This window comes from Anolis sagrei, chromosome 2, assembly GCF_037176765.1.
Source record: "Anolis sagrei isolate rAnoSag1 chromosome 2, rAnoSag1.mat, whole genome shotgun sequence".
NCBI classification, from domain to species: domain Eukaryota; kingdom Metazoa; phylum Chordata; class Lepidosauria; order Squamata; family Dactyloidae; genus Anolis; species Anolis sagrei.
Genome location: NC_090022.1, coordinates 3450684 through 3476166, shown reverse-complemented (window position 1 = coordinate 3476166; position 25483 = coordinate 3450684). Strand labels below are relative to the sequence as shown.

At 41.6% G+C, this 25483-nt stretch overlaps 1 protein-coding gene across 1 annotated transcript in view; it reads left to right on the top strand.

Annotated features, from left to right (window-relative positions):
* LOC132766387 (class I histocompatibility antigen, F10 alpha chain-like) overlaps positions 1 to 25483 on the top strand; it is a 44605-nt gene that overhangs the window by 8601 nt on the left and 10521 nt on the right. The window contains exons 2-6 of the mRNA XM_067463247.1: positions 1 to 27; positions 5593 to 5865; positions 9067 to 9342; positions 16212 to 16496; positions 20087 to 20167. The exon at positions 1 to 27 is cut by the window's left edge and continues 85 nt beyond it. Of these exons, the coding sequence (XP_067319348.1) occupies positions 1 to 27; positions 5593 to 5865; positions 9067 to 9342; positions 16212 to 16496; positions 20087 to 20167 (942 nt within the window). The remainder of the gene's footprint in view (positions 28 to 5592; positions 5866 to 9066; positions 9343 to 16211; positions 16497 to 20086; positions 20168 to 25483) is intronic.

The window sequence follows — 25483 nt, the reverse complement described above, 5'->3', positions numbered from 1 at the left end:
TTGTTCTCCTGATGGAAGGACGCTCTGGTGAGCTGCTTGGGTTGTGTGTTTGTGTCTGTTGAGCTGTTGTTGTTTTCTTGATGTTCCATGAACTGTTAACTCTTAAAATCTGCTAAAATAACCAAATGCCCTGCAACAGGCAGGCATGTAGCCAGGGGGGGGGGCTCGGGGGGCTTCAGCCCCCCCCCCCGAAATTCTCATGGTGGTTCGCGAAAAGGCCTTACTGGTGCATTATTTAAACTGTTATGTTTATTAATATCATGATTTGATCACCATTCTCAATATATCCCATATGTATGGGGGTATTGGGGTAATGATACAAAAGGTTTGCTAAGCTAGACCCTCTTTCACTCAGACTCAGCCCCCCCCGAAACTCAGCCCCCCCCCGAAACCCCCCCTGAAAATTTTTTAGCCCCCCCCCCGAAACGAAATCCTGGCTACGGGCCTGGCAACAGGCATGGGGAAACTTGGGCCCTCCCTTCAGGGGTTTTGGATTTCAACTCCTACAATTCCTAAGAGTCTGCTAGCTGTTAGGAATTGTGGGAGTTGAAGTCCAAAACAAAATACACACACATTCATATATATATATATACATACACATACATACTAGCCCTGCCTTGCCACACGTTGCTGTGGCCCAGTCTAGTGATTCCTATGTTATCCTCTATTACAGTGTTTCTCAACCTGGGGGTCAGGACCTCTGGGGGCAGGCATGTAGCCAGGGGGGTGGCTCGGGGGGCTTCAGCCCCCCTCCCCCGAAATTCTCATGGTGGTTCGCGAAAAGGCCTTACTGGTGCATTATTTATACTGTTATGTTTATTCATATCATGATCTGATCACCATACTCAATATATCCCATATGCATGGGAGTATTGGGGTAATGATACAAAAGGTTTGCTAGGCTAGACCCTCTTTCACTCAGACTCAGCCCTCCCCGAAACTTAACCCCCCCCCCGAAACCCCCCCTGAAAAAAATTCAGCCCCCCCCCCCCCCGAAACGAAATCCTGGCTACGGGCCTGCCTGGGGGGTCTTGAGGGGGTGTCAGAAGAGTTACTAAAGACAACAGTATTTTCTGTTGGTCATCATGGGGGTTCTGTGTGTGAAGTCTGGCCCAATTGCATCATTGGTGGGGTTCAAAATGCTCTTTGATTGAAGGTGAACTATAAATGCCAGTAACTACAACTCCCAAATGTCAAGGTCTATTTCCCCCCAACTCCATCTGTGTTTATATTTTAGCATATGGAGCATTCATGCCAAGTTTGGTCTAGATCTTTCATTGTTTGAGTCCACACAGTGCTCTCTAGATTTTTGTGAACGACAACTCCAAAACTCAAGGTCAATGCCCACCAAACCCTTCTAGTATTTTCTGTTGGTTAGCGGAGTTCTGTGTGCAAAGTTTGGTTCAATTCCATCGTTGATGGAGTTCAGAATGCTCTTTGATTGTAGGTGAACTATAAATCCCAGCAACTACAACTCCCAAATGACAAAATCATAATTTTTTGAGTGATGGTCACTCCTTGTGTTGTCAGATGTTTTGTTGCCAAATTTGGTGTGATTTCGTTCCTTGGTTTTTTTGTTTTTAAGGTACTCATTATGTACAGAGCGTTTTTATATATATAGATTTAGCTACCAAATAACTATATCCACTATACCAGTGATTCTCAACCTTCCTAATGCCGTGACCCCTTAATACAGTCCCCCATGTTGTGGTGACCCCCAACCATAATATTGTTTTCGTTGCTACTTCATAACAGTCATTTTACTACTGTTATAAATCATAATGTAAATATCAGATATGCAGGATGCATTTACATTCACTGGACCAAAGTGGGCACAACTACCCAATACACCCAAATGTGAATGCTAGTGGGGTTGGGGGAGGATTGATTTTGTATTTTGGGAGTTGTAGTTGCTGGGATTTATAGTTCACTTATAATCAAAGAGCATTCTGAACTCCACCAGCGATGGATTTGAACCAAATTCGGCTCCCATGACCAGTGGAAAACACTGGAAGGGTTTGATGGGCATTGACCTTGAGTTTGGGAGTTGTAGTTCACCTATATCCAGAGACCACTGTGGACTCATGCAATGGTGGAATACTCAATATGCCCAAATGTGAACACTGGTAGAGTCTGGGGAAAATAGATCTTGGCATTTGGGAGTAGTAGTTGCTGGGATTTATAGTTCATTACAATCAAAGAACATTCTGAACTCCACCAACGATAGAATTGGCTCAAACTTCCCACATGGAATCCCCATGACCATCAGAAAATACTGTGTTTTCTTATGGTCTTTGGCGACCCCTCTGACACCCCCTCGCGACCCCCTCAGGGATCCCGACCCCCAGGTTGAGAAACACTGTACTATACATTGTTCCCTCACTTATCGCGGGTGTTACGTTCCAGGACCACGTACGAAAAGTGAAAATCCGCATAGTAGGGATGCTATATATGTATATCGCATTCCGAGGGTGAGGCAGAAGCGAGGAGAGATTTAAAGACACCACACACTTTTTATTTTGGCTAGCTTTCTCTGCTTTGCTTTGCAATCTCTCTTGATTGGCTGCCTCTCTCCCGAGGGGGAGTGTAATACCCCCCTTCCACACTCCATCATTGCCAAGAGGCGGGATTATTATTTATTTACTTTAGTTCTATACCGCTATTCTCAGCCCGGAGGCGACTCACAGCGGTTCACAACACCACAGGAAACAGCAAAGTTCAATACACCAATATAAAAACAGTTAACAACCTAATCAATACACAGTACACAAATTACTATAATAACCAATCACTAGCATCTCATCACTAAAAACACGATCCAGATTCGTCATCCATTGTTCCATTCCTATGTCATTACCAGTCATTGCACTAATTATTCGAACACCTGCTGAAATAACCAGGTCTTTACTTTTTTGCGGAATACCATTAGAGATGGTGCTAATCTAATGTCTGTGGGAAGGGCGTGCCACAGCCGGGGAGCCACCACCGAGAAGGCCCTATCTCTCGTCCCCACCAGCCGTGCTTGTGAAGCTGGCGGGATCAAGAGCAGGGCCTCCCCGGAAAATCTCAAAGTCCTGGTGGGTTCATAGACCAAGATGCGGTCGGAAAAGTAGCTTGGGCCGGAACCGTTTAGGGCTTTAAAGGCCAATGGCAGCACTTTGAATTGAGCCCGGTAGCAAATCGGTAGCCAGTGGAGTTGGTGCAACAGGGGGGTTGTATGCTCCCTGCGTTCCGCTCCTGTTAGAATCATGGCTGCCAAGCGTTGGACTAATTGAAGCTTCAGAGCTGTCTTCAAAGGCAACCCCACGTAGAGAGCGTTGCAGTAGTCTAGGCGGGATGTAACCAGAGCGTGGACTACCATGGCCAAGTCAGACTTCCCAAGGTACGGGCGCAGCTGGTGCACAAGTTTTAACTGTGCAAATGCTCCCCTGGTCACCGCCGAAACCTGGGGTTCCAGGCTCAGCGATGAGTCCAGGATCACACCCAAGCTGTGAACCTGCGTTTTCAGGGAGAGTTACGGAAACGAAATGTGCTGTTTCTTAATAAATTTAACATGCTGAATTCAAATATAAGAATTAAATGTGTTAATTGGCTCTGGTTTTTATGCAACAGCTATTTCAATTTTCTCCACAATAGGTAATTCGTTAATATTATGATAATGCGCCTAACCTTACTGCATGTATATAAACCGTGAATATTTACTAAATTTTAGTCAAATGATATTGCCAATAGTTTATACACGAGAAATATTTATTTAATTAGTCTATTGTTTATGTTTGTGCGGCAAGAAACGCTATTAGTAGGCCTAATGCAGTTGAAAAGTCTGAAAGTTTAAATGTCGTGATTTTAGTTAATATCCTATTTGCTTTTCTTGACTTTTCTTTTGTATTCAAGGAGAGGATTCCCTCTTGCAATGCTGTAGCAGGAGTCTGACAGCATTGACGGAGTCCATTGGCCTTGAGATCTTTTTTCCAGAGTGCTTTATTTACACATGTGCGAGGAGGCATCACTACAGTAAAAAGAACAATGTAAAACGATGTTTAACGATACTGTCTCAGTCTTCAACTGACTGACCCTCACCGTTCAAAAGTCTGGCCTTATATAGGACTTTCTGGCTTTTGCACACGGCACTAATACTGCGTCATCAAACTTTCTAGAGTATTCTAGAATCTTCCATAGTGTAAGTCGCAACATGCATTTTTTCAACCATACGTGATCACGTGATTGCTTATATCATAAAAACTAGAGCCAATACACATTTTTAAATGTCATTTTCGTTTTCAGCACCCCAAAATCATAAAAGAACAGCTATTTTCAGGCCCAAAACTTTTTCTCAGTTGAACAGTGTAATTAAACAGTCAAACAATATACTGTTGTTGTTGTTCATTCGTTCAGTTGTCTCCGACTCTTCGTGACCTCGGGGACCAGCCCACGCCAGAGCTCCCTGTCAGCCGTCACCACCCCCAGCTCCTTCAAACAATATACTAGCACTAGCAGCAATAAAATCATTCTGTGGTCAATGTTCGCCAATTCATAGTCTGTAATCCATCTCGCATCATCATTATCCTTTCCTACTCTGGTCGTCATTGGTTGTCTTTGTCCATCTGCCAGCTTACCCGAAGGCCTGGTCCCACATCCAAGTTTTTAGCTTCCTTCTGAAAGCAAGGAGGGATGTTGATGTCCTAATCTCCCCCAGGAGTGCATTCCACTGGTGAAGGGCCACCACCGAGAAGGCCCTGTCCCTCGTCCCCACCAGTCTCGCTTGTGATAAAGGTGGGGCTGAGAGCAGGGCCTCCCCCGCAGATGTTAAACTCCGAGGTGGGACGTAGAAGGAGATACGTTCGGACAGGTACGCTGGGCCGGAGCCGTAAAGGGTTTTGTAGGTCAAAACCAGCACTTTGAATTGTGCCCGGTAGCAAACTGGCAGCCAGTGGAGCTGGCGCAACAGAGAGTTGTATGCTCCCTGAGTGACGCTCCTGTTAGCATCCTGGCTGCTGAGCGTTGGACCATTTGAAGCTTCTGAGCAGTCTTCAAAGGCAACCCCACATAGAGAGCATTGTAGTAGTCTAAACGGGATGTAACCAGAGCGTGGACTACCGTGGCCAAGTCAGACTTCCCAAGGGACAGGCGCAGCTGGCACACAAGCTTTAGCTGTGCAAATGCTCCCCTGGTCACCGCCGACGCCTGAGGTTCCAGGCTCAGCGATGAGTCCAGGATCACTCCCAGGCTGCGAACCTGCGCCTTCAGGGGGAGTGTGACCCCGTCTAACACAGGCTGTAACCCTATGCCCTGTTCGGCCTTACGACTGACCAGTAGGACCTCTGTTTTGTCTGGATTCAGTTTCAATTTGTTAGCTCTCATTCAGTCCGACACAGCGGCCAAGCACCGGTTCAAGGTCTGGACAGCCTCCTTGGTGACAGGTGGGAAAATCTGCTCTGGGCTACGGCAACCATTCATAAACTGGGAGTCAAAAACCCGCAAAACAGTGATTCCACAAAAAGCAAACTGCGAAGTAGCGAGGGAACACTGTATACATTTGGGGGGGGGGGGGCTTTGTGTGACTTCTCTGCTCCTTTTCCTCTCCCTTCGCAGCTTCCTCCATGCATCACATGTACTATACCCTGACCATGTGGGTCCACTCCGGCTCCTCGGTGCAGTTTGCGATGCACACCTACCTGGACGGCGAGGCTATGTATTACTATGACAACAACATCCGGGAGGTGGCCGCCCGTGCCCCGTGGATCCATAAGGCCGAGGAAGAGTTCCCAGGCTATTGGAAACAGAACCAAGTCGGAGCCGTGCACTTGGAGCGGGCGCTGCGGGCCGACGTGGCCTTCCTCAGGAACAATATCACCCAAACTTCGAGTGAGTGAGTTGGCGGGGAGGAGGAAGCCCGAGATCCCGATTTCTAAGGAGTATCTGGGTTGACTTATAGGATGGTTTGAAAACAGCCAGTGTAAAAAGGATCTAGAATCATAGAATCACAGAGTTGGAAAAGACCTCGTGGGCCATCCAGTCCAACCCCCTGCCAAGAAGCAGGACAATTGCATTCAAAGCACCCCCGATAGATGGCCATCCAGCCTCTGTTTTGGGGGGGGGGGCACTGAGTCTGAGTATTTATTTATTTTTACTTTATTTCTTTATCGTGTCAGGGCAACCAGTTGATTATATTACATTTCTAACAGAACAAAGCAAGCAAACAGACAAAATACAAAATTTGTGAGTTGATTAAATGTCCTTTGACCACTATCTGGCCACTTGGAGTGCCTCTGGTGTTGCTGCAAGGAGGTCCCATCATGCATGTGGCAGGGCTCAGGGTGCATTGCAGCAGGTGGTCAGTGGTTTGCTCTTCTCCACACTCGCATGTCGTAGATTCCACTTTGTGGCCCCATTTCTGAAGGTTGGCTATGCATCTTGTGGTGCCAGAGCGCAGTCTGTTCAGCGCCTTCCAAGTCACCCAGTCTTCTGTGTGCCCAGGAGGGAGTCTCTCATTTGGCATCAGCCATTGGTTGAGGTTCTGGGTTTGAGCCTGCCACTTTTGGACTCTCGCTTGCTGAGGTGTTCTAGCGAGTGTCTCTGGGGTTAAGGAAACAGATCCACAGCATTCGTGGGAAAAAAATCCAAAGGACTCCAGCTAGAAAATCTTCAGAGTTTTAGCCGGTAAGGTCTACTTGGGTACCCATAAAGGAAATTGGAACCTGGAGTAGGGCCCCATGCCAGCCAAGCCCAAAAGACAGATTGCCCAGGGAGGGGTCAAAAGAATGTCCCTCATAGAAGAAAGAAACAGTTCATGAAGCTAGTTGCCTGTCCATTGTGGACAAGAAAAGAAATATTTGGTTGATTTGTTGAAGCTCTAAGAAGTATTTGACTGATTTGTTGCACCCATAAAGAACGTTATTGGTGCACCGGGATTGTGGCGCAGCTGGCTGAGTGTCAGCTGCGTTAAGATCACTTCGACCAAAAGGTCATGAGTTCAAAGCCAGTCTGGGTTAGAGTGGGTTTCCAACCAATTGTGTGTAGCCTGTTGTCGACCTTTGCAACCCAAAAGACAGTTGCATCTGTCAAGTAGGAAAATAAGGTACCACCTTAAAGTGTAGGGAGGCTAAATTAACTGATTTATGAGGCTGTAAAGAAGACTCCAGAAAAGCATTCCAGCGGGGAAGCATGCGGGGAATGCGGAAGTGCTTCATCAGCGTCGCAGATGGAGGATGAAAGCGACAGCTCCCCGGAGGCCAGAAAAAAGTTAAATAGTCTCTGTGTATGTCTGTATATGTTTGTATGTCAAAATTGGCATTGAATGTTTATTTATTTATTTATTTATTTACTTTACTTTACTTGTATACCGCAGTTTCTCAGCCTAACCGGCAACTCAATGCGGTTTACAACAAGGATAAAATCAATCAACAATATACAATTTAAAACAAAAGAGCACAGTATACAATATTACACAACAGTAACAACCCAATGCATCTCATAACTAGAGTCGTGATCCAAATTCGTCGTCCATATTTCCATTCCTGTGATCGTCACATTCATTGCACTGATTAACCAAATGCCTGTTCAAACATCCAAGTTTTTCAATCTTCTTCGGAACACCATTAGCGAGGGGGCTGATCTTACCTCCATGGGAAGGGCGTTCCACAGCCGAGGGGCCACCACAGAAAAGGCCCTGTCTCTCGTCCCTGCCAGCCGCACCTGTGAAGCAGGCGGGATAGAGAGCAGGGCCTCCCCAGAAGATCTTAGGGTCCTGGCGGGCTGATAGGCAGAGATACGTTCGGATAGGTAGGTTGGGCCAGAACCATTTAGGGCTTTAAAGGCCAACGCCAGCACTTTGAATTGAGCCCGGTAGCAGATCGGCAGCCAGTGGAGCTGGTGCAGCAGAGGAGTGGTATGCTCCCTGCGCTCCGCTCTTGTTAGTATCATGGCTGTTGGACTACTTGGAGCGTCCGAGCCGTCTTCAAAGGCAACCCCACGTAGAGAGCGTTGCAGTAGTCTACACGGGATGTAACCAGAGCGTGGACTACCGTGGCCAAGTCAGACTTCCCAAGGTACGGGCGCAGTTGGCGCACGAGTTTTAACTGTGCGAATGCTCCCCTGGTCACTGCCGAAACCTGAGGTTCCAGGCTCAGCTATGAGTCCAGGATCATACCCAAACTGTGAACCTGCGTCTTCAGGGGGAGTGCGACCCCATCCAACACAGGCTGTAACCCTATACCCTGTTTGGCCTTACGACTAACCAGGAGTACCTCTGTCTTGTCTGGATTCAGTTTCAATTTGTTCGCCCTCATCCAGACCGTCACAGCGGCCAAGCACCGGTTCAGGACCTCGACAGCCTCCTTAGTAGCAGGTGGAAAGGAGTGACAGAGTTGGACATCATCTTGTTTGCCATATATGTGTACACGGTAATCCGCCCTGAGTCCCTTGTGGGGTGAGAAGGGCGGAATATAAAAGCTGTAAATAAATAAATAAATTTGTTAAACTTTCCAAGCTTCTAAAGACTTTGTATAGGGAAATTCATAAGGCCTCTCAGCCGAGGCACGCCGGCGTCCCGCTGGGTACATAAAGATCACATCCTGTTAATAGACAATTGCTACAGGCCCAGCGTGTGACAGCACACTAGTAGTTACATAGAATCTGTATGTTTGTATGATCTGTCTTTTGGGCTTGGCTGGCGTGGGGCCCTACTCCCGGTTCCAATTTCCTTTATGGGTACCCGAGTAGACCTTACCGGCTAAAACTCTGAAGATTTTCTAGCTGGAGTCCTTTGGATTTTTTTTCCACGAATGCTGTGGATCTGTTTCTTTAACCCCAGAGACACTCGCTGGAACACCTCAGCAAGCGAGAGTCCAAAAGTGGCAGGCTCAAACCCAGAACCTCAACCAATGGCTGATACCAAACGTTGATCTGTAAGAGTTCTCATACCCTTCCTTTTACTGGAAAATTACAATAAAAAGACCTTATGCTTTAAAGTTATTGGGAAGTTATTCATAACAAACTTGGCGAACAAAAACCAGTGAACATTTCAAGGGAGAAAGCCTCATGCCAATGTTTCACCCCTCTTTGCAGAAATCCTGACTTGGCAGATGAGGTTTGGCTGCGTCGTGTTCCCAAACAATACCAAGAGCACCCACTTCAAGAATGCCTACAACGGGAGGGACTTCCTTTCCTTTGACTCCGTGAGCGGCAACTGGACCGCCCTTGACCCTGAGGCGCAGAAGAGCAAGGCGTATTGGGACGCCAGAAACAGCAGCAACACGGCCATGAAGGACTTCCTGGAGACCGGCTGCATCGCTTGGCTGAAGAAGTACTTGGAGTACGCGGAAGGCACCGAGATTAAAAAGAGTGAGTGCCAGCCACCCTTCTGTTCACATGTCATTGGGCCTTGGGTTCTGGAGAGCAGGGTTCCGATCAGAGGTGGCCCTAGGTAATCTTCAATGGTAAGCAAACAGTATTTTGCGCCCCCCCCCCCCAACCAATCACTGATATATATTTAATGTTCGTCCTGGGAGTTCTGTGTGCCATATTTGGTTCAATTCCATCATTGGTGGAGTTCAGAATGCTCTTTGATTGTAGGTGAACTATACATCCCAGTAACTACAATTCGCATATGTCAAGGTCTATTTTCCCCCAAGAGCGCCCCTGAGCAAAATCAACTATACTGCAAATGCTTACTTTGCGTAATGGGTTGAGCCGCCCCTGGTCCCGATCCCCACTCAGCCGTGAAAACCCACTGCAGGATCTCGGGCTGGGCTGGCCTCGCACTTTCTCAGCCTCAAAGGGAAAGCGAGGGAAATTTTTCCCCAAACAAGAGAACCTCATGATGTGGTTGCCATGAGCCAGAAACGAGTTGAAGGCAGGCTCAGTTAATGAATTTATTTTTATTTGTATTGTCGAAGGCTTTCATGGCCGGAATCACTCAGTTCTTGTGGGTTTTTTCGGGCTATATGGCCATGTTCTAGAGGCATTTCTCCTGACGTTTCGCCTGCATCTATGGCAAGCATCCTCAGAGGTATTTTTATTTATTTCGAGCATTTCTACCCCGCCCTTCTCAACCCCCTAGAGCAGTGGTTCTCAACCTTCCTAATGCCACGACCCCTTAATACGCTTCCTCATGTTATGGTGACGCCCAACCGCAAAATTAGTTCCATTGCTAATTCATAACTGTCATTTTGCTGCTGTTATGAATTGTAATGTAAATATCATAGAATCATAGAATCAAAGAGTTGGAAGAGACCTCCTGGGCCATCCAGTCCAACCCCATTCTGCCAAGAAGCAGGAATATTGCATTCAAATCACCCCTGACAGATGGCCATCCAGCCTCTGCTTAAAAGCCTGCAAAGAAGGAGCCTCCACCACACTCCGGGGCAGAGAGTTCCACTGCTGAACAACTCTCACAGTCAGGAAGTTCTTTCTCATGTTCAGATGGAATCTCCTCTCTTGTAGTTTGAAGCCATTGTTCCGCGTCCTAGTCTCCAGGGAAGCAGAAAACAAGCTTGCTCCCTCCTCCTCCCTGTGGCTTCCTCTCACATATTTATACATGGCTATCATATCCCCTCTCAGCCTTCTTTTCTTCAGGCTAAACATGCCCAGCTCCTTAAGCCGCTCCTCATAGGGCTTGTTCTCCAGACCCTTGATCATTTGAGTCGCCCTCCTCTGGACACATTCCAGCTTGTCAATATCTCTCTTGAATTGTGGTGCCCAGAACTGGACACAATATTCCAGGTGTGGTCTAACCAAAGCAGAATAGAGGGGTAGCATGACTTCCCTTGATCTAGACACTAGGCTCCTATTGATGCAGGCCAAAATCCCATTGGCTTTTTTTGCCGCCACATCACATTCCTGGCTCATGTTTAACTTGTCCACGAGGACTCCAAGATCTTTTTCACACGTACTGCTCTCGATTCTGATATGCAGAATATATTTTCATACACTGGACCAAATTTGGCACAAATACCCGATACGCCCAAAATTTGAATACTGGTGGGGTTGGGGGGTGATTGATTTTGTCATTTGGTAATGCTGGAGTTGCTGGGATTTATAGTTAACCTAAAATCAGAGAGCCTTCTGAACTCCACCAATGATGGAATTGAATCAAACATGGCACACAGAATTTCCATGACCAAGAGAAAATACTGGGAAGCTCTGGTAGACCTTTACCTTGAGTTTTTGGAGTTGTAGTTCACCTACATCCAGAGAACACTGTGGACTCAAGCAATGATGGATCTGGATCAAACTTGGCACAAATACTCAATATGCCCAAATGTGAACATTGGTAGCGTTTGGAGAAAATAGACCTTGCCATTTGGGAGTTGTAGTTGTTGGGATTTATAGTTCACCCACAATGAAATAGCATTCGGAACCCCACCAACAATAGAATCGGACCAAACTTTCCACACAGAACCCCCATGACCAACAGAAAATACTATATTTTCTGATGGTCTTTGGCGACCCCTCTGACACCCTCTCACGACCCCCACAGGGGTCCCGACCCCCAGGTTGAGAAACACTGTTCTAGAGGCATTTCTCCTGACGTTTCGCCTGCATCTATGGCAAGCATCCTCAGAGGTAGTGAGGTCTGTTGGAATTAGGACAATGGGTTTATATATCTGTGGAATGGCTGGGGTGGGGCAAAGAGCTCTTCCCTGCTGGAGCTAGGTGTGAATGTTTCAACTGATCACATTCATTAGCATTTGAAGGCTTGGCTGAGCCTGGGAAAATCCCCTGTTGAGAGGTGTTAAGATGTGCCTGGTTGTTTCCTCTCTGCTGTTTTGCTGTTATAATTTTAGAGTTTTTTAATACTGGTAACCAGATTTTGTTCATTTTCATGGTCTCTTCCTTTCTGTTGAAATTGTCCACATGCTTCTTGTGGATTTCAATGGCTTCTCTGTGTAGTCTGACATGGTGGTTGTTGGAGTGGTCCAGCATTTCTGTGTTCTCAAATAATATGCTGTGTCCAGGCTGGTTCATCAGGTGCTCTGCTATGGCTGACTTCTCTGGTTGAAGTAGTCTGCAGTGCCTTTCATGTTCCTTGATGCGTGTCTGGGCAATGCTGCTGCGTTTGGTGGTCCCTCTGTAGACTTGTCCACAGCTGCATGGAATACGGTAGACTCCTGCAGAGGGGAGAGGATCCCTCTTGTCCTTTGCTGAATGTAGCATTTGTTGGATTTTCTTGGTGGGTCTGTAGGTGGTTTGTATGTTGTGTTTCCTCATCAGCTTCCCTCTGCGGTCAGTGGTTCCCTTGATGTATGGCAGGAACACTTTTCCTCTGGGTGGATCTTCGTCTTGACTCTCGTAGCTTGTTCTTGGTCTTGCAGCTCTTCTGATGTCTGAGGTGGAGTATCCACACCTCTCAACGGGGGATTTTCCCAGGCTCAGCCAAGCCTTCAAATGCTAATGAAGGTGATCAGTTGAAACATTCACACCTAGCTCCAGCAGGGAAGAGCTCTTTGCCCCACCCCAGCCATTCCACAGATATATAAACCCATTGTCCTAATTCTAACAGACCTCACTACCTCTGAGGATGCTTGCCATAGGTGCAGGCGAAACGTCAGGAGAAATGCCTCTAGAACATGGCCCTATAGCCCGAAAAAACCCACAAGAACCTAGTGATTCCAGCCATGAAAGGCTTCGACAATACATAGCATATAATGGCCTGACATTACCTAGAGCAAACTTTTGTTGAGAGGCGATTAGATGTCCTTGTTTGTTTCCATTATATGCTAATCAAGGTGATCAGTTGAAACATTCACACCTAGCTCCAGCAGACAAGAGCCCTTTGTCCCACCCTGGTCATTCCACAGATATATAAACCCTTTTTCCTAGTTCCAACAGACCTCACTACCTCTGAGGATACTTGCCATAGATGCAGGCAAAACGTCAGGAGAGAATGCTTCTAGACCATGGCCATGTAGCCCGAAAAAAACCTACAACAACCCAAAATCTGGCTACTAGTATTAAAAAAAACTCTATAATCAGGACAGGAAAGAAAAAAAAACAACAGTGAAAAACAGGGGAATTCCAGACAAGAAACAATGAGGTCCAGTTAACACCTCTCAACAAAAGATTCCCTCAGGCAGCTAAGCTTTGAAGTTGCAAGGCTATTCAATACTAACCAAGCTGGCCAATGGCAACATTCACACTTGCCACCAACAGAGAAGAGTTCTTTCTCCCATCTGGACATTATTCCACGGGGATATATATATAAACCCCACTTGCCTAGTTTCCAACAGACATTTATTTATTTATTTTTGACATTTATATGCCACCCTTCTCACCCCAAAAGGGTCTCAGAGTGGCTTACAAGATATATATACATTTGTTGTTCATTCGTTCAGTCGTCTCCGACTCTTCGTGACCTCATGGAACAGCCCACACCAGAGCTCCCTGTCGGCCGTCACGACCCCCAGCTCCGTCAAGGTCAGTCCAGTCACTTCAAGGATGCCATCCATCCACCTTGCCCTTGGTCGGCCCCTCTTCCTTTTGCCTTCCACTTTCCCCAGCATCATTGTCTTCTCTAGGCTTTGCTGTCTCCTCATGATGTGGCCAAAGTACTTCAACTATATATTAAATTATTAACATAGTACAATATCAGTACTATATATATAGGTGCCTCGTTTTATGTAGTACTTGAGGTCGGCTTCTACTTGACTATATATGGGTTGTGTGTGTGTGTGTATATATATCTATATTTATTTATTTATTTATTTGGGGTTCTTTTACCCCGCCCTTCTCACCCCGAAGGGGACTCAGGGCGGCTTACAGAAACAAGGCACAATTTGATGCCTGCAACATAAACAATCATACACAAAATTACAATAATTCACAGTTGACATGCACGCATTATAACCATAAAATCAATAAAATCATTAAAACCAAATACAAACCCAGTTTCTCCTCTTACATGGTCAGCGTTTGTTAACACCTAGATCTAGTTTTTCTTTCCATTCATCCATCCTGCTGGTCTTACTTGCCTGATTGTCTGATTTAATTGCCAGAGTGCCCAAAGGCCTGGTCCCATAACCAAGTTTTCACCCTCCTCCTGAAGGCGAGGAGGGATGATGATGCCCTAATCTCCCCCGGGAGTGAGTTCCACAGGTGGGGAGCCACCACTGAGAAAGCCCTGCTCCTCATCCCCACCAGCCTCACTTGTGACAGTGGTGGGGTCGAGAGCAGGGCCTCCCCAGATGATCTCAGACTCCGGGGTAGGACATAGAGGGAGATACGTTCAGACAGATACGCTGGACCGGAACCGTATAGGGTTTTGTAGGTCAAAACCAGCACCTTGAATTGTGCTCGGAACTGAATCGGCAGCCAGTGGAGCTGGCACACACACACCGTATATACTCGAGTATAAGCCGACCCGAATATAAACCGAGGCACCTAATTTTACCACAAAAATTAGGGGAATGTATTGACTCGAGTATAAGCCGAGGGTGGGAAATACAGCAGCTACTGGTCCGTTTCAAAATATAAATTGACATTAATGGAGGCATCAGAAGGTTAAATGTCTTTGAATGTTTACATAACACTGTAATTTAAGGTAAGACTGTCCAACTCTGATTCTCACCTTCTTCAACATAAATGTGCAATAAGAATAAAGAGAGTAACATAATGTAATAATAATAATAATATAGTAAAATAATGGAAATGTAATATTAACAGTAATAATAGAGTAAAATAATACATTTAATAATAACAATAATACAGTCAAATAATACATGTAATAATAACAGTAATAAAGTAAAATAATAATGTAAAATAATGAGTAAAATAATAAATGCAATAATAATAATAAGTAGGGTAAAATAATAGATGTAATAAAAATAATAATAACAGAGTAAAATATTAAATAACGGGGGAAATGACACCAAATTTGGACACAAGACACCTAACAACCCAATGTATGTCCTTCACTAAAAAAAAAATTGATTTTGTCATTTGGGAGTTGTAGTTGCTGGGATTTATAGTTCACCTACAATCAAAGAGCATTCTGGACCCCACCAATGATGGAATTGAACCAAACTTGGCACACAGGACTCCCATGACCAACAGAAAAGACTGGAAGGCTTTGGTGGGCAGTGTCCTTTGGTTTTGGAGTTGTAGTTCACCTACATCCAGAGATCACTGTGGACTCAAACAATGAAGGATCTGGACCAAACTCTACACGAAGACTCAATATGCCCAAATGTGAACACTGGTGGAGTTTGGGGAAAATAGAATCTTGACATTTGGGAGTTGTATTTGCTGGGATTTATAGTTCACCTACAATCAAAGAGCATTCTGGACCCCACCAATGATGGAATTGAACCAAACTTGGCACACAGTTCTTCCATGACCAACAGAAAAGACTGGAAGGCTTTGGTGGGCAGTGTCCTTTGGTTTTGGAGTTGTAGTTCACCTACATCCAGAGATCACTGTGGACTCAAACTCTACACGAAGACTCAATATGCCCAAATGTGAACACTGGTGGAGTTTGGGGAAAATAGAATCTTGACATTTGGGAGTTGTAGTTGCTGGGATTTATAGTTCACCTACAGTCAAAGAGCATTCTGGACCCCACCAATGATGGAATTGAACCAAACTTGGCACACAGTTCTTCCATGACCAACAGAAAAGACTGGAAGGCTTTGGTGGGCAGTGTCCTTTGGTTTTGGAGTTGTAGTTCACCTACATCCAGAGATCACTGTGGACTCAAACAATGAAGGATCTGGACCAAACTCTACACAAAGACTCAATATGCCCAAATGTGAACACTGGTGGAGTTTGGGGAAAATAGAATCTTGACATTTGGGAGTTGTAGTTGCTGGGATTTATAGTTCACCTACAGTCAAAGAGCATTCTGAACCCCACCAACGATAGAATTGGGCCAAACCTCCCACACAGAACCCCCATGATGGCCACAGCAACGCGTGGCAGGGGACGCCTAGTATATATATAATATTACTATATAGTCACCACGACCTCTGAGCATGCCTGCCATAAATGTGAGTGAAACATCAGGAGGTAATGCTTCTGGAACATGGCCAGAGAGCACAGAAAACTCATAGCAACCCAGTGATCCCAGCCATGAAAAATTGACAAACAATTCCTAACTGCTTTGCAACTGTTTTCCGCTCATAAGTGGGTCCTGGGCCCCTGACCCAGGGAAAGGGAGGGCTGGCTGCGTGGCCCTGGTTCTCCTTGGGAAACCTTCAAGTCGGTCCTTTCCGCAGGTGCCCCGAAGGCCAAGATTTCCTTCCGTGTGGAGCCTGACGGCCGGGAAGTCCTCACCTGCCGGGCCTATGGCTTCTCCCCCAAGGAGATCCGCCTCTTCTGGCTAGAGGACGGGGAAGTGACGGGGCTCCATGTGGACTACGGCGAAATCACCCCCAACTACGACCAGACCTTCTACACCTGGCTCAGGATCACCATCGCCCCCAAGCAGCGAGGCCGCTTCCGGTGTCTCATAGACCACGAGACGCTGCAGAACCCCGTGGAGCTCTTCCTGAAAAAGCCTAGTAAGGGGGCCGTGGTGGGAAGGGTCTCCTGATGGGAGCAAAGGTGCCTCAAGACACTGAGGGAACACGTAAGAGCATTTAAGGTGTTGCGTGACCTGTTTTGCTTTGACATATGAGCGGCGTTTTGACTTGAAGAGCTAGCGCGAGAGGGAACATTAGGATGATTGTGCAGGGTCCACTTGTGACGTAATGGGGTAAACTGCTGAGCTGCTGAACTTGCTGACCAAAAGGTTGGCAGTTCAAATCTGGGGAGTGGAGTGAGCTCCCGCTGTTAGCCCCAACTTCTGCCAACCTAGCAGTTTGAAAACAATCAAATGTGAGTAGATCAATAGGTACTGTTTCGGTGGGTAGGTAACAGCGCTCCATGTAGTCATGTTGGCCACATGACCTTGGAGGTGTCTATGGACAAAACTGGCTCTTCAGCTTAGAAATGGAGATGAGCACCACCCCCTAGTGTCGGATTTGACTAGATTTAGTATCAGGGGAAGCCTTTACCTTTACCTTGGGGCTCAGCCTCCGTGCCTCATGCTCCTATCTGATTTCTGTCCGCTTTGCTCATGTCCGCTTTGGGAGATGGCTCTCCGCATTGCTCTTGTCCGCTTTGAGAAACTTAGGGTTAGTTGATTTTGTGTGGTTTTATTCCTGGTGCGTTTGGCTTCATGAAGAGAGAGAGAGAGAGCAAGAGAGGAAGGGAGGCTGGCATGAGTACAGTAGGAAGAAAATGATGTTTCTGCCTCCTCATTTTGTGCTTCCTTGCCGCAATTTTGTGCTTTTGCCATTCTAAAGTTGATCTTTCTTTTGTGCATTAATAGGTTATTTAGAAAGTACATTTTCTTATTTCAAAATACCTAACCCAAAAAGAGAGTGTTTGAGGGGCTGCAATGGATTACTGTTTGTAATGCATTTTTAAAAATAATTATTGTCACTGTTATTATTGTTTGTATTGTTGTATTTGGGCTCAACCTCATGTAAGCCGTACCAAGTCCCTTGGGGAGATAGTAGCGGGGTACAAATAAAGTGTTGTTGTTGTTGTTATATTAATAGCATATCAGTGGCAAATTCGCTTTGAGATAAGAGCGATTTGAGTTAAGAGCTCAGGCACAAAACGAATTAAACTCTTAACTCAAGGCACAGCTCAGCCAAACCATACAGGCTGATATCGAGCTGCTAGGGAGATCCCGAGGACTGCACCAAAGAAAGTCCTTAAACCTTGGTGAGGCCAGCGGAAGCCAATTTCAGCGATAAAAATATTAAAAAATAATAATCCTCACCAAAGCGGAAGAAGTTCAGCAGTTGAAGTGTCTTTTTTAGCGATTCAGCTGAGATCGGATGCATTGTAGAAATAATTCCACCACAAGCATGTAGGAGCACAGTGATACAGGCATATTTATACAATTTTTGAAAACCCAGAGTTCAAACTTCCCGCCCCGGCTTCCCTGTTATTCCCTGCTGTGATTGGGTGATGGGCGGACACCTGGGAGGCAGCCCTCCCATCCCCGGCGCCTCTGGACCAATCAGGAAGCTCCAGTGGTCTGTAGGATCCAATGGGGAGACCTCTATCACCTGGTGGCGACAGCCAATCAGGAGAAATGGAGGTGGGATGAGGGAGCACAAAGGAATCTGGGAAAGGAATCTTTAAACAAAGGAATGCCATGTGCTCTGAGACAAAGGATCAACATGTGTTCTGATCCTTCCTGGTTGTGAGACAGGAGAACAATGATGGCAGCCTGAGGTTAATGTTAAGTAAACAAAAGCAGAGGGGAAGGTTTCCCCTTATCTTACAGAAACTTTTGTCAAACAATGCTTTACTCTAGTGGGCCATCTTCCGAGGCTAGAGAGAAGAATCTCCTTCTTTTATCCATGCAAAGGTGTCTTTGGCAGGAGGTTTCCGTCTTTTGTTTCTGAAGGCCAGGGGGTTCCCTTACATAAACATAAAAACCATATAGAAATTATACACAGGGAAATCATATGCAGCTATCTTCCCATCCAGGACCCCAGAGAGAGATTAATAATACCAATTATACAAAGCAGACGATATCAGGACACAGCATGAATTCATAAGTTGTCTTGAAGAAAGTTCATGGGTAGTCCTTGAAGAGAGTGAAGTCCAGGAATGTTTGGGGCTTTGTAGTCCCTTTTGTGGAGTTTCTTCATGTATATAGGGGAAACAAAGGTCAGAAGAAAAGGGGAAAGGCTTCTGCCACACAAAGAAATCAGAAAACACATTTCATATAGTTCTTGTGGGGTTTTTTCGGGCCATATGGCCATGTTCTAGAGGCATTTCTCCTGACGTTTCGCCTGCATCTATGGCAAGCATCCTCAGAGGTGAGGTCACCTCACCTCTGAGGATGCTTGCCATAGATGCAGGCGAAACGTCAGGAGAAATGCCTCTAGAACATGGCCATATAGCCCGAAAAAACCCACAAGAACTGAGTGATTCCAGCCATGAAAGCCTTCGACAATACATTTCATATATCTAAAGTTCATAAAAGGCAAGATTTCATAAGGTTTGTCCATGTGGGGGGGAAAGCATGTCCATGGGGGATGGCTAAAACGCAAGGGTGTTGCACAAAGGTCCTGGCAGGAGTTCTTGAGTGGCCCAAATGGACCTGGTGTCTCTGGAAACTAGCTTTGCTCCCCGTCCTTGGAGAACTACAGCTCCCGAGAGAGGCAGAGACCCCAAAGTCTAGCTATTCCCGAAGTTTCATGGGGTCCTCATTGTTGTTAAGGCCTTGGCAAATTGAGCAAGACTTAACACTAGGGCTGGGCGGTTTCGTTTCGTTAATTCGTAATTCGTAAATAATTCGTTAATTTTTTCAATTACAAAACGATAACGAACCATTCTGGAGCAATTTTTTTAAAAAACGAATTTTTAAATACGTTTCGTAAATGCTTCGTATTTCGTTATTGTATTCGTTTCGTTATTGTTTTGAGGTCGTTTCGTTATTATTTCCGCATGTCTGGGCCAGTTTTATGGTTTAATTAGTGAAAAAAAATTATAATATCACACCAACAGTCAACAACAGAGGGAGAGGGAAGCTTCAGAAGGTTTTGGAGGTTTTTTAGCGTATTTCGCGGTCGCGTCCACCATTAACGAATCGATTCGTTATTGTTTCGGAAATCGATTCGTTAATGTTTTGTAATTTTTTTACCATTTACGAAATTTCGTAAATATCGAACTTTTTAAAAGGAAAATTTTGTAATTTTTTTAAATAACGAAACGCAAAACCCCCAAAAAACGAATCGATTTTAGAAACAAATTTTTCCGTTGTTACCCAGGCCTACTTAACACCTATTGTGCAGTCTGGTACCTTTGTCCTTTGCAGAACTATAAGTCACCATCCCTTGTTTTGGGGGTGGGGGGTGCTCGACATCAAGGCCATGGGTGGGAGATCAGCAATTGTCAACGTGGAGTTAATTGGGCTGATTCCAACAGAGTGGCTGATTTGGTCACTCGATGCCCACACCCCTGTGAAGAGTTGGGGGGCACAGAAAGGCTGTGGCTCAGAGTATTTGGCTGGGAATCGGACAGGGGTGTTTGGGAGCCCTTTCCAACGCTTTCGCTCCTCTTGTCTCCTTGTCAATTCCAGCCAACATGGGCTCCATCACGGGAGGCGTCGTCGGAGTCATGCTGGGCATCCTCCTGGTGGCCTCGCTCTTTGCCTACAACAGTAAGTAAATCCTGGTTGGATGAGTTAGGGTTTCCTTTCTTGCCCCCGTGATTCCAGCCTGGAGTCGGTGGGAAACAAGCTTGATTCACCTTCGATAACTAAAGATACTCCTCTCTCCCCCCGAAATAGCCCCAATACTCTCTAGGGAACATAGGAGGCCTCTTCACCATCTTTTGGGGGCCTTCTCTACGCATGAATTGGTCCATGGGTTCCAAAGTAGGATGGAAAGGCTTCCCATACTTCCCTACTTAGCACACCTACATCTAAACGAGACATGAGCCAACTTCGGTCCTCACTCCAGGAGTTTTGGACTTCACCTCCCACAATTCCTAACGGTTTACTGGCTGCTAGGAATTGTGGGAGTTGAAGTCCAAAACACCTGGAGGGCGGAAGGGCTCTAAGTAATTTGTTTAATAATTATTGTCACTGACTTTTATTTTTATGCTGCATTTCATAAATGTAGGCTGATGCCGTTATTCCCAAAAAATAAGAAAGGAAGAGTGCATTACCGTTGTGGAGAAGTCATATACTGTATAGACTCGAGAATAATCTGAGTTTTTCAGCTCTTTTTTTAGTCTGAAACCCCCCCCCCCCCTTGGCTTATTCTCAAGTTATTTATTATTTTACATTATTATTATTATTATTATTATTATTATTATTATTATTATTATTATTATTATTTGAATCACCACAAGTTGAGTCCAGAGCAGACACTCTGCTGGCTGTTGTATTGGATCACACGTCGGACACTTCCCAAGTGTCTAGGACTGTGTGATGTATCGGCGAATGATGCATGCAGATCCCACTAAGGTGGCCTTCTGCAGCTGGCAGATGGTAATTTTGTCAGTGCCGATTGTGTTTAAGTGCAGGCCAAGGTCTTTAGGCACTGCACCCAGTGTGCTGATCACCACTAGGACCACCTTTACTGGTTTGTACCATTATTTGATGATAATGATAATGATTATGATTATGATTATTATATTCATCTTGTTGTGTTTCAAATTATTATTATAATTATTATTATTATTATTATTATTTGAAATACAACAAGATGAGTCCACAGCAAACAAGATCACTCTGCTGGCTGTTGTATTAGATCAGAGTAGTAGTAGTAATAATAATAATAATAATAATTACATTTATTATTTTATTCTATTTATTATTTTTATTAAATTACATTATTTTACTCTATTATTTTTTATTGCATTTATTATTTTACTCTATTATTATTATTATTATTCCAATTATTATTTTACTCTATTTTTATTCATTTATTTATTTACAGTAGAGTCCACAGCAAACAAGATCACTCTGCTGGCCGTTGTATTGGATCAGAGTAATAATAATAATAACATTTATTATTTTATTCTATTTATTATTATTATTAAATTACATTATTTTACTCTATTATTATTTTATTGCATTTATTATTTTACGCTATTTATTATTATTATTATTCCAATTATTATTTTACTCTATTTTTATTCATTTATTTATTTACAGTAGAGTCCACAGCAAACAAGATCACTCTGCTGGCCGTTGTATTGGATCAGAGTAATAATAATAATAATAATAATAATAATAATTACATTTATTATTTTATTCTATTTATTATTATTATTAAATTACATTATTTTACTCTATTATTATTTTTATTGCATTTATTATTTTACTCTATTTATTATTATTATTATTATTATTATTCCAATTATTATTTTACTCTATTTTTATTCATTCTGCTGGCCGTTGTATTGAATCAGAGTAATAATAATAATAATAATAATAATAATAACTACATTTATTATTTTATTCTATTTATTATTATTATTATTATTATTAAATTACATTATTTTACTCTATTATTATTTTTATTGCATTTATTATTTTCCTCTATTTATTATTATTATTATTATTATTATTATTATTCCAATTATTATTTTACTCTATTTTTATTCATTTATTTATGTACAGTAGAGTCCACAGCAAACAGGATCACTCTGCTGGCTGTTGTATTGGATCAGAGTAATAATAATAATAATAATTATTATTATTATTATTATTATTTTATTCTATTTATTATTATTATTATTATTATTATTATTATTAAATGTACATTATTTTACTCTATTATTATTTTATTGCATTTATTATTTTACTCTATTTTATTTATTTATTCATTTATTTATTTACAGTATTTATATTCTGCCCTTGTCACCCCGAAGGGGACTCAGGGCAGCTCACAATGCACATATCCACAGCCAACATTCAATGCCGTTTTTGACATACAAGACATACAGACAGATAGAGGCCATTCAGCAGTTCTTCCACTTCGGATCCTGGAGGTTGCTTGATTGGCCACAGGCAGGGCCGTAGCCAGAAAAAAATTTCGGGAAGGGTTGAAAATTTCGGGGGGGGGGGAGAGTTTTGAAAATTTCGGGGGGGGGGTTGAAAATTTCCAGGGGGGTAGAGTTTTGAAAATTTCGGGGGGGGGGGAGAGTTTTGAACATTTCGGGGAAGGGGTTGAAAATTTCCGGGGGGGGGAGAGTTTTGAAAATTTCGGGGGAGGGGTTGAAAATTTCGGGGGGGTTTGAAAATTTCAGGGGGGGGGTAGAGTTTTGAAAATGTCGGGGGGGGGGTTCTTAGCTCACGCTGAAGCAAAGAGCACAGCAGGGGCAGAGCAGCCTTCAATAGCCTGCAGCTCTGCCCCTGTCAACCACCTCCACCAAGTCTGGCCTCCACCAATAATGAAAAAATAATGAAATTTTGAAAATTTTGTTAGAGTTCTGAAATTTTCACCACCAGAACTTCAGTAACATTGTAGAAGCAGAGCACCAGTGCCCCCTAGTTTTGACCATGAGAACTTGAGTTTTGTAAGTATTTTAGAACCATTTAGAACCATGGATTGGCCAGGCCTATTCCAGTACGAGTAGTCAAGACACAATGTGATCTGCTGCCCATGCTGAAAGACCCCCAACCATCCCATATAGTGGATTAAAATGTTTACTGGGATCAGATTTCCTCCATCGATACTGTGTCATCCACTGTTCCCTTTTAGGTATCGTATATACTTGTATATAAGCCGAACCGAATATAAGCCGAGGCACCTAATTTTACCACAAAAAATTGGGAAAACAATGACTCGAGTATCAGCCGATGGTGGGAAATGCAGCAGCTACTGGTCAATTTCAAAATAAAAATAGATACCAATAAAATTACATTAATTGAGTAGGTTAAATGTTTTTCAATGTTTACATAAAAATGTAATTTAAAATAAGACTGACCAACTTTGATTAAACCATTATTCTAACTTTTTTCAGTGTAAATGTGCTTAGGTATCCTTCCAGTAATAATAGAGTAAAATAATAAATGTAATAATGACAATAATAAACTAATAAATGTAATAATAATAATAAATAGAGTAAAATAAATGTAATAAAATAATAGAGTAAAATAATGTAAATATAATAATACCAATAATAGAGTAAAATAATAAATATAATAATAATAACGGTAATAATAAAGTAATAAATGTAATAATAATAATAATAAATAGAGTAAAATAAATGTAGTAAAATAATGTAAATGTAATAATACCAATAATAGAGTAAGATAATAAATGTAATAATAATAACAATAATAATAAAGTAATAAATGTAATAATAATAATAATAAATAGAGTAAAATAAATGTAGTAAAATAATGTAAATGTAATAATACCAATAATAGAGTAAAATAATAAAAGTAATAATAATAACGATAATAATAAAGTAATAAATGTAATAATAATAAAAATAATAGAGTAAAATAAATGCAGTAAAATAATGTAAATGTAATAATACGAATAATAGAGTAAAATAATAAATGTAATAATAATAACGATAATAATAAAGTAATAAATGTAATAATAATAAAAATAATAGAGTAAAATAAATGCAGTAAAATAATGTAAATGTAATAATACCAATAATAGAGTAAAATAATAAATGTAATAATAATAACGATAATAATAAAGTAATAAATGTAATAATAATAATAAATAGAGTAAAATAAATGTAGTAAAATAATGTAAATGTAATAATACCAATAATAGAGTAAAATAATAAATGTAATAATAATAAATAGAATAAAATAAATGTAATAAAGTAATAGAGTAAAATAATGTAAATGTAATAATACCAATAATAGAGTAAAATAATAAATGTAATAATAATAACAATAAAAGTAAAGTAATACATGAAATAATAATAAATAGAGTAAAATAAATGTAATAAAATAATAGAGTAAAATAATGTAAATGTAATAATACCAATAATAGAGTAAGATAATAAATGTAATAATAATAACAATAATAATAAAGTAATAAATGTAATAATAATAATAATAAATAGAGTAAAATAAATGTAGTAAAATAATGTAAATGTAATAATACCAATAATAGAGTAAAATAATAGAGTAAAATAATGTAAATGTAATAATACCAATAATAGAGTAAAATAATAAATGTAATAATAATAACAATAATAATAAAGTAATAAATGTAATAATAATAAATAGAGTAAAATAAGAGTAAAATAATGTAAATGTAATAATAATAAAGTAATAAATGTAATAATAATAATAGAGTAAAATAAATGTAGTAAAATAATGTAAATGTAATAATACCAATAATAGAGTAAAATAATAAATGTAATAATAATAAATAGAATAAAATAAATGTAATAAAATAATAGAGTAAAATAATGCAAATGTAATAATACCAATAATAGAGTAAAATAATAAATGTAATAATAATAAATAGAATAAAATAAATGTAATAAAATAATAGAGTAAAATAATGCAAATGTAATAATACCAATAATAGAGTAAAATAATAAATGTAATAATAACAACAATAATAAAGTAATAAATGAAACAATAATAAAAATAGAGTAAAATAAATGTAATAAAATAATAGAGTAAAATAATGTAAATGTAATAATACCAATAATAGAGTAAAATAATACACGTAATAATAATAACAATAATAATAAAGTAATAAATGTAATAATAATAATAAATAGAGTAAAATAATAAATGTAATAATAAATAGAATGAAATAAATGTAATAAAATAATAGAGTAAAATAATGTAAATGTAATAATACCAATAATAGAGTAAAATAATAAATGTAATAATAATAACGATAATAATAAAGTAATAAATGTAATAATAATAAAAATAATAGAGTAAAATAAATGCAGTAAAATAATGTAAATGTAATAATACCAATAATAGAGTAAAATAATAAATGTAATAATAATAACGATAATAATAAAG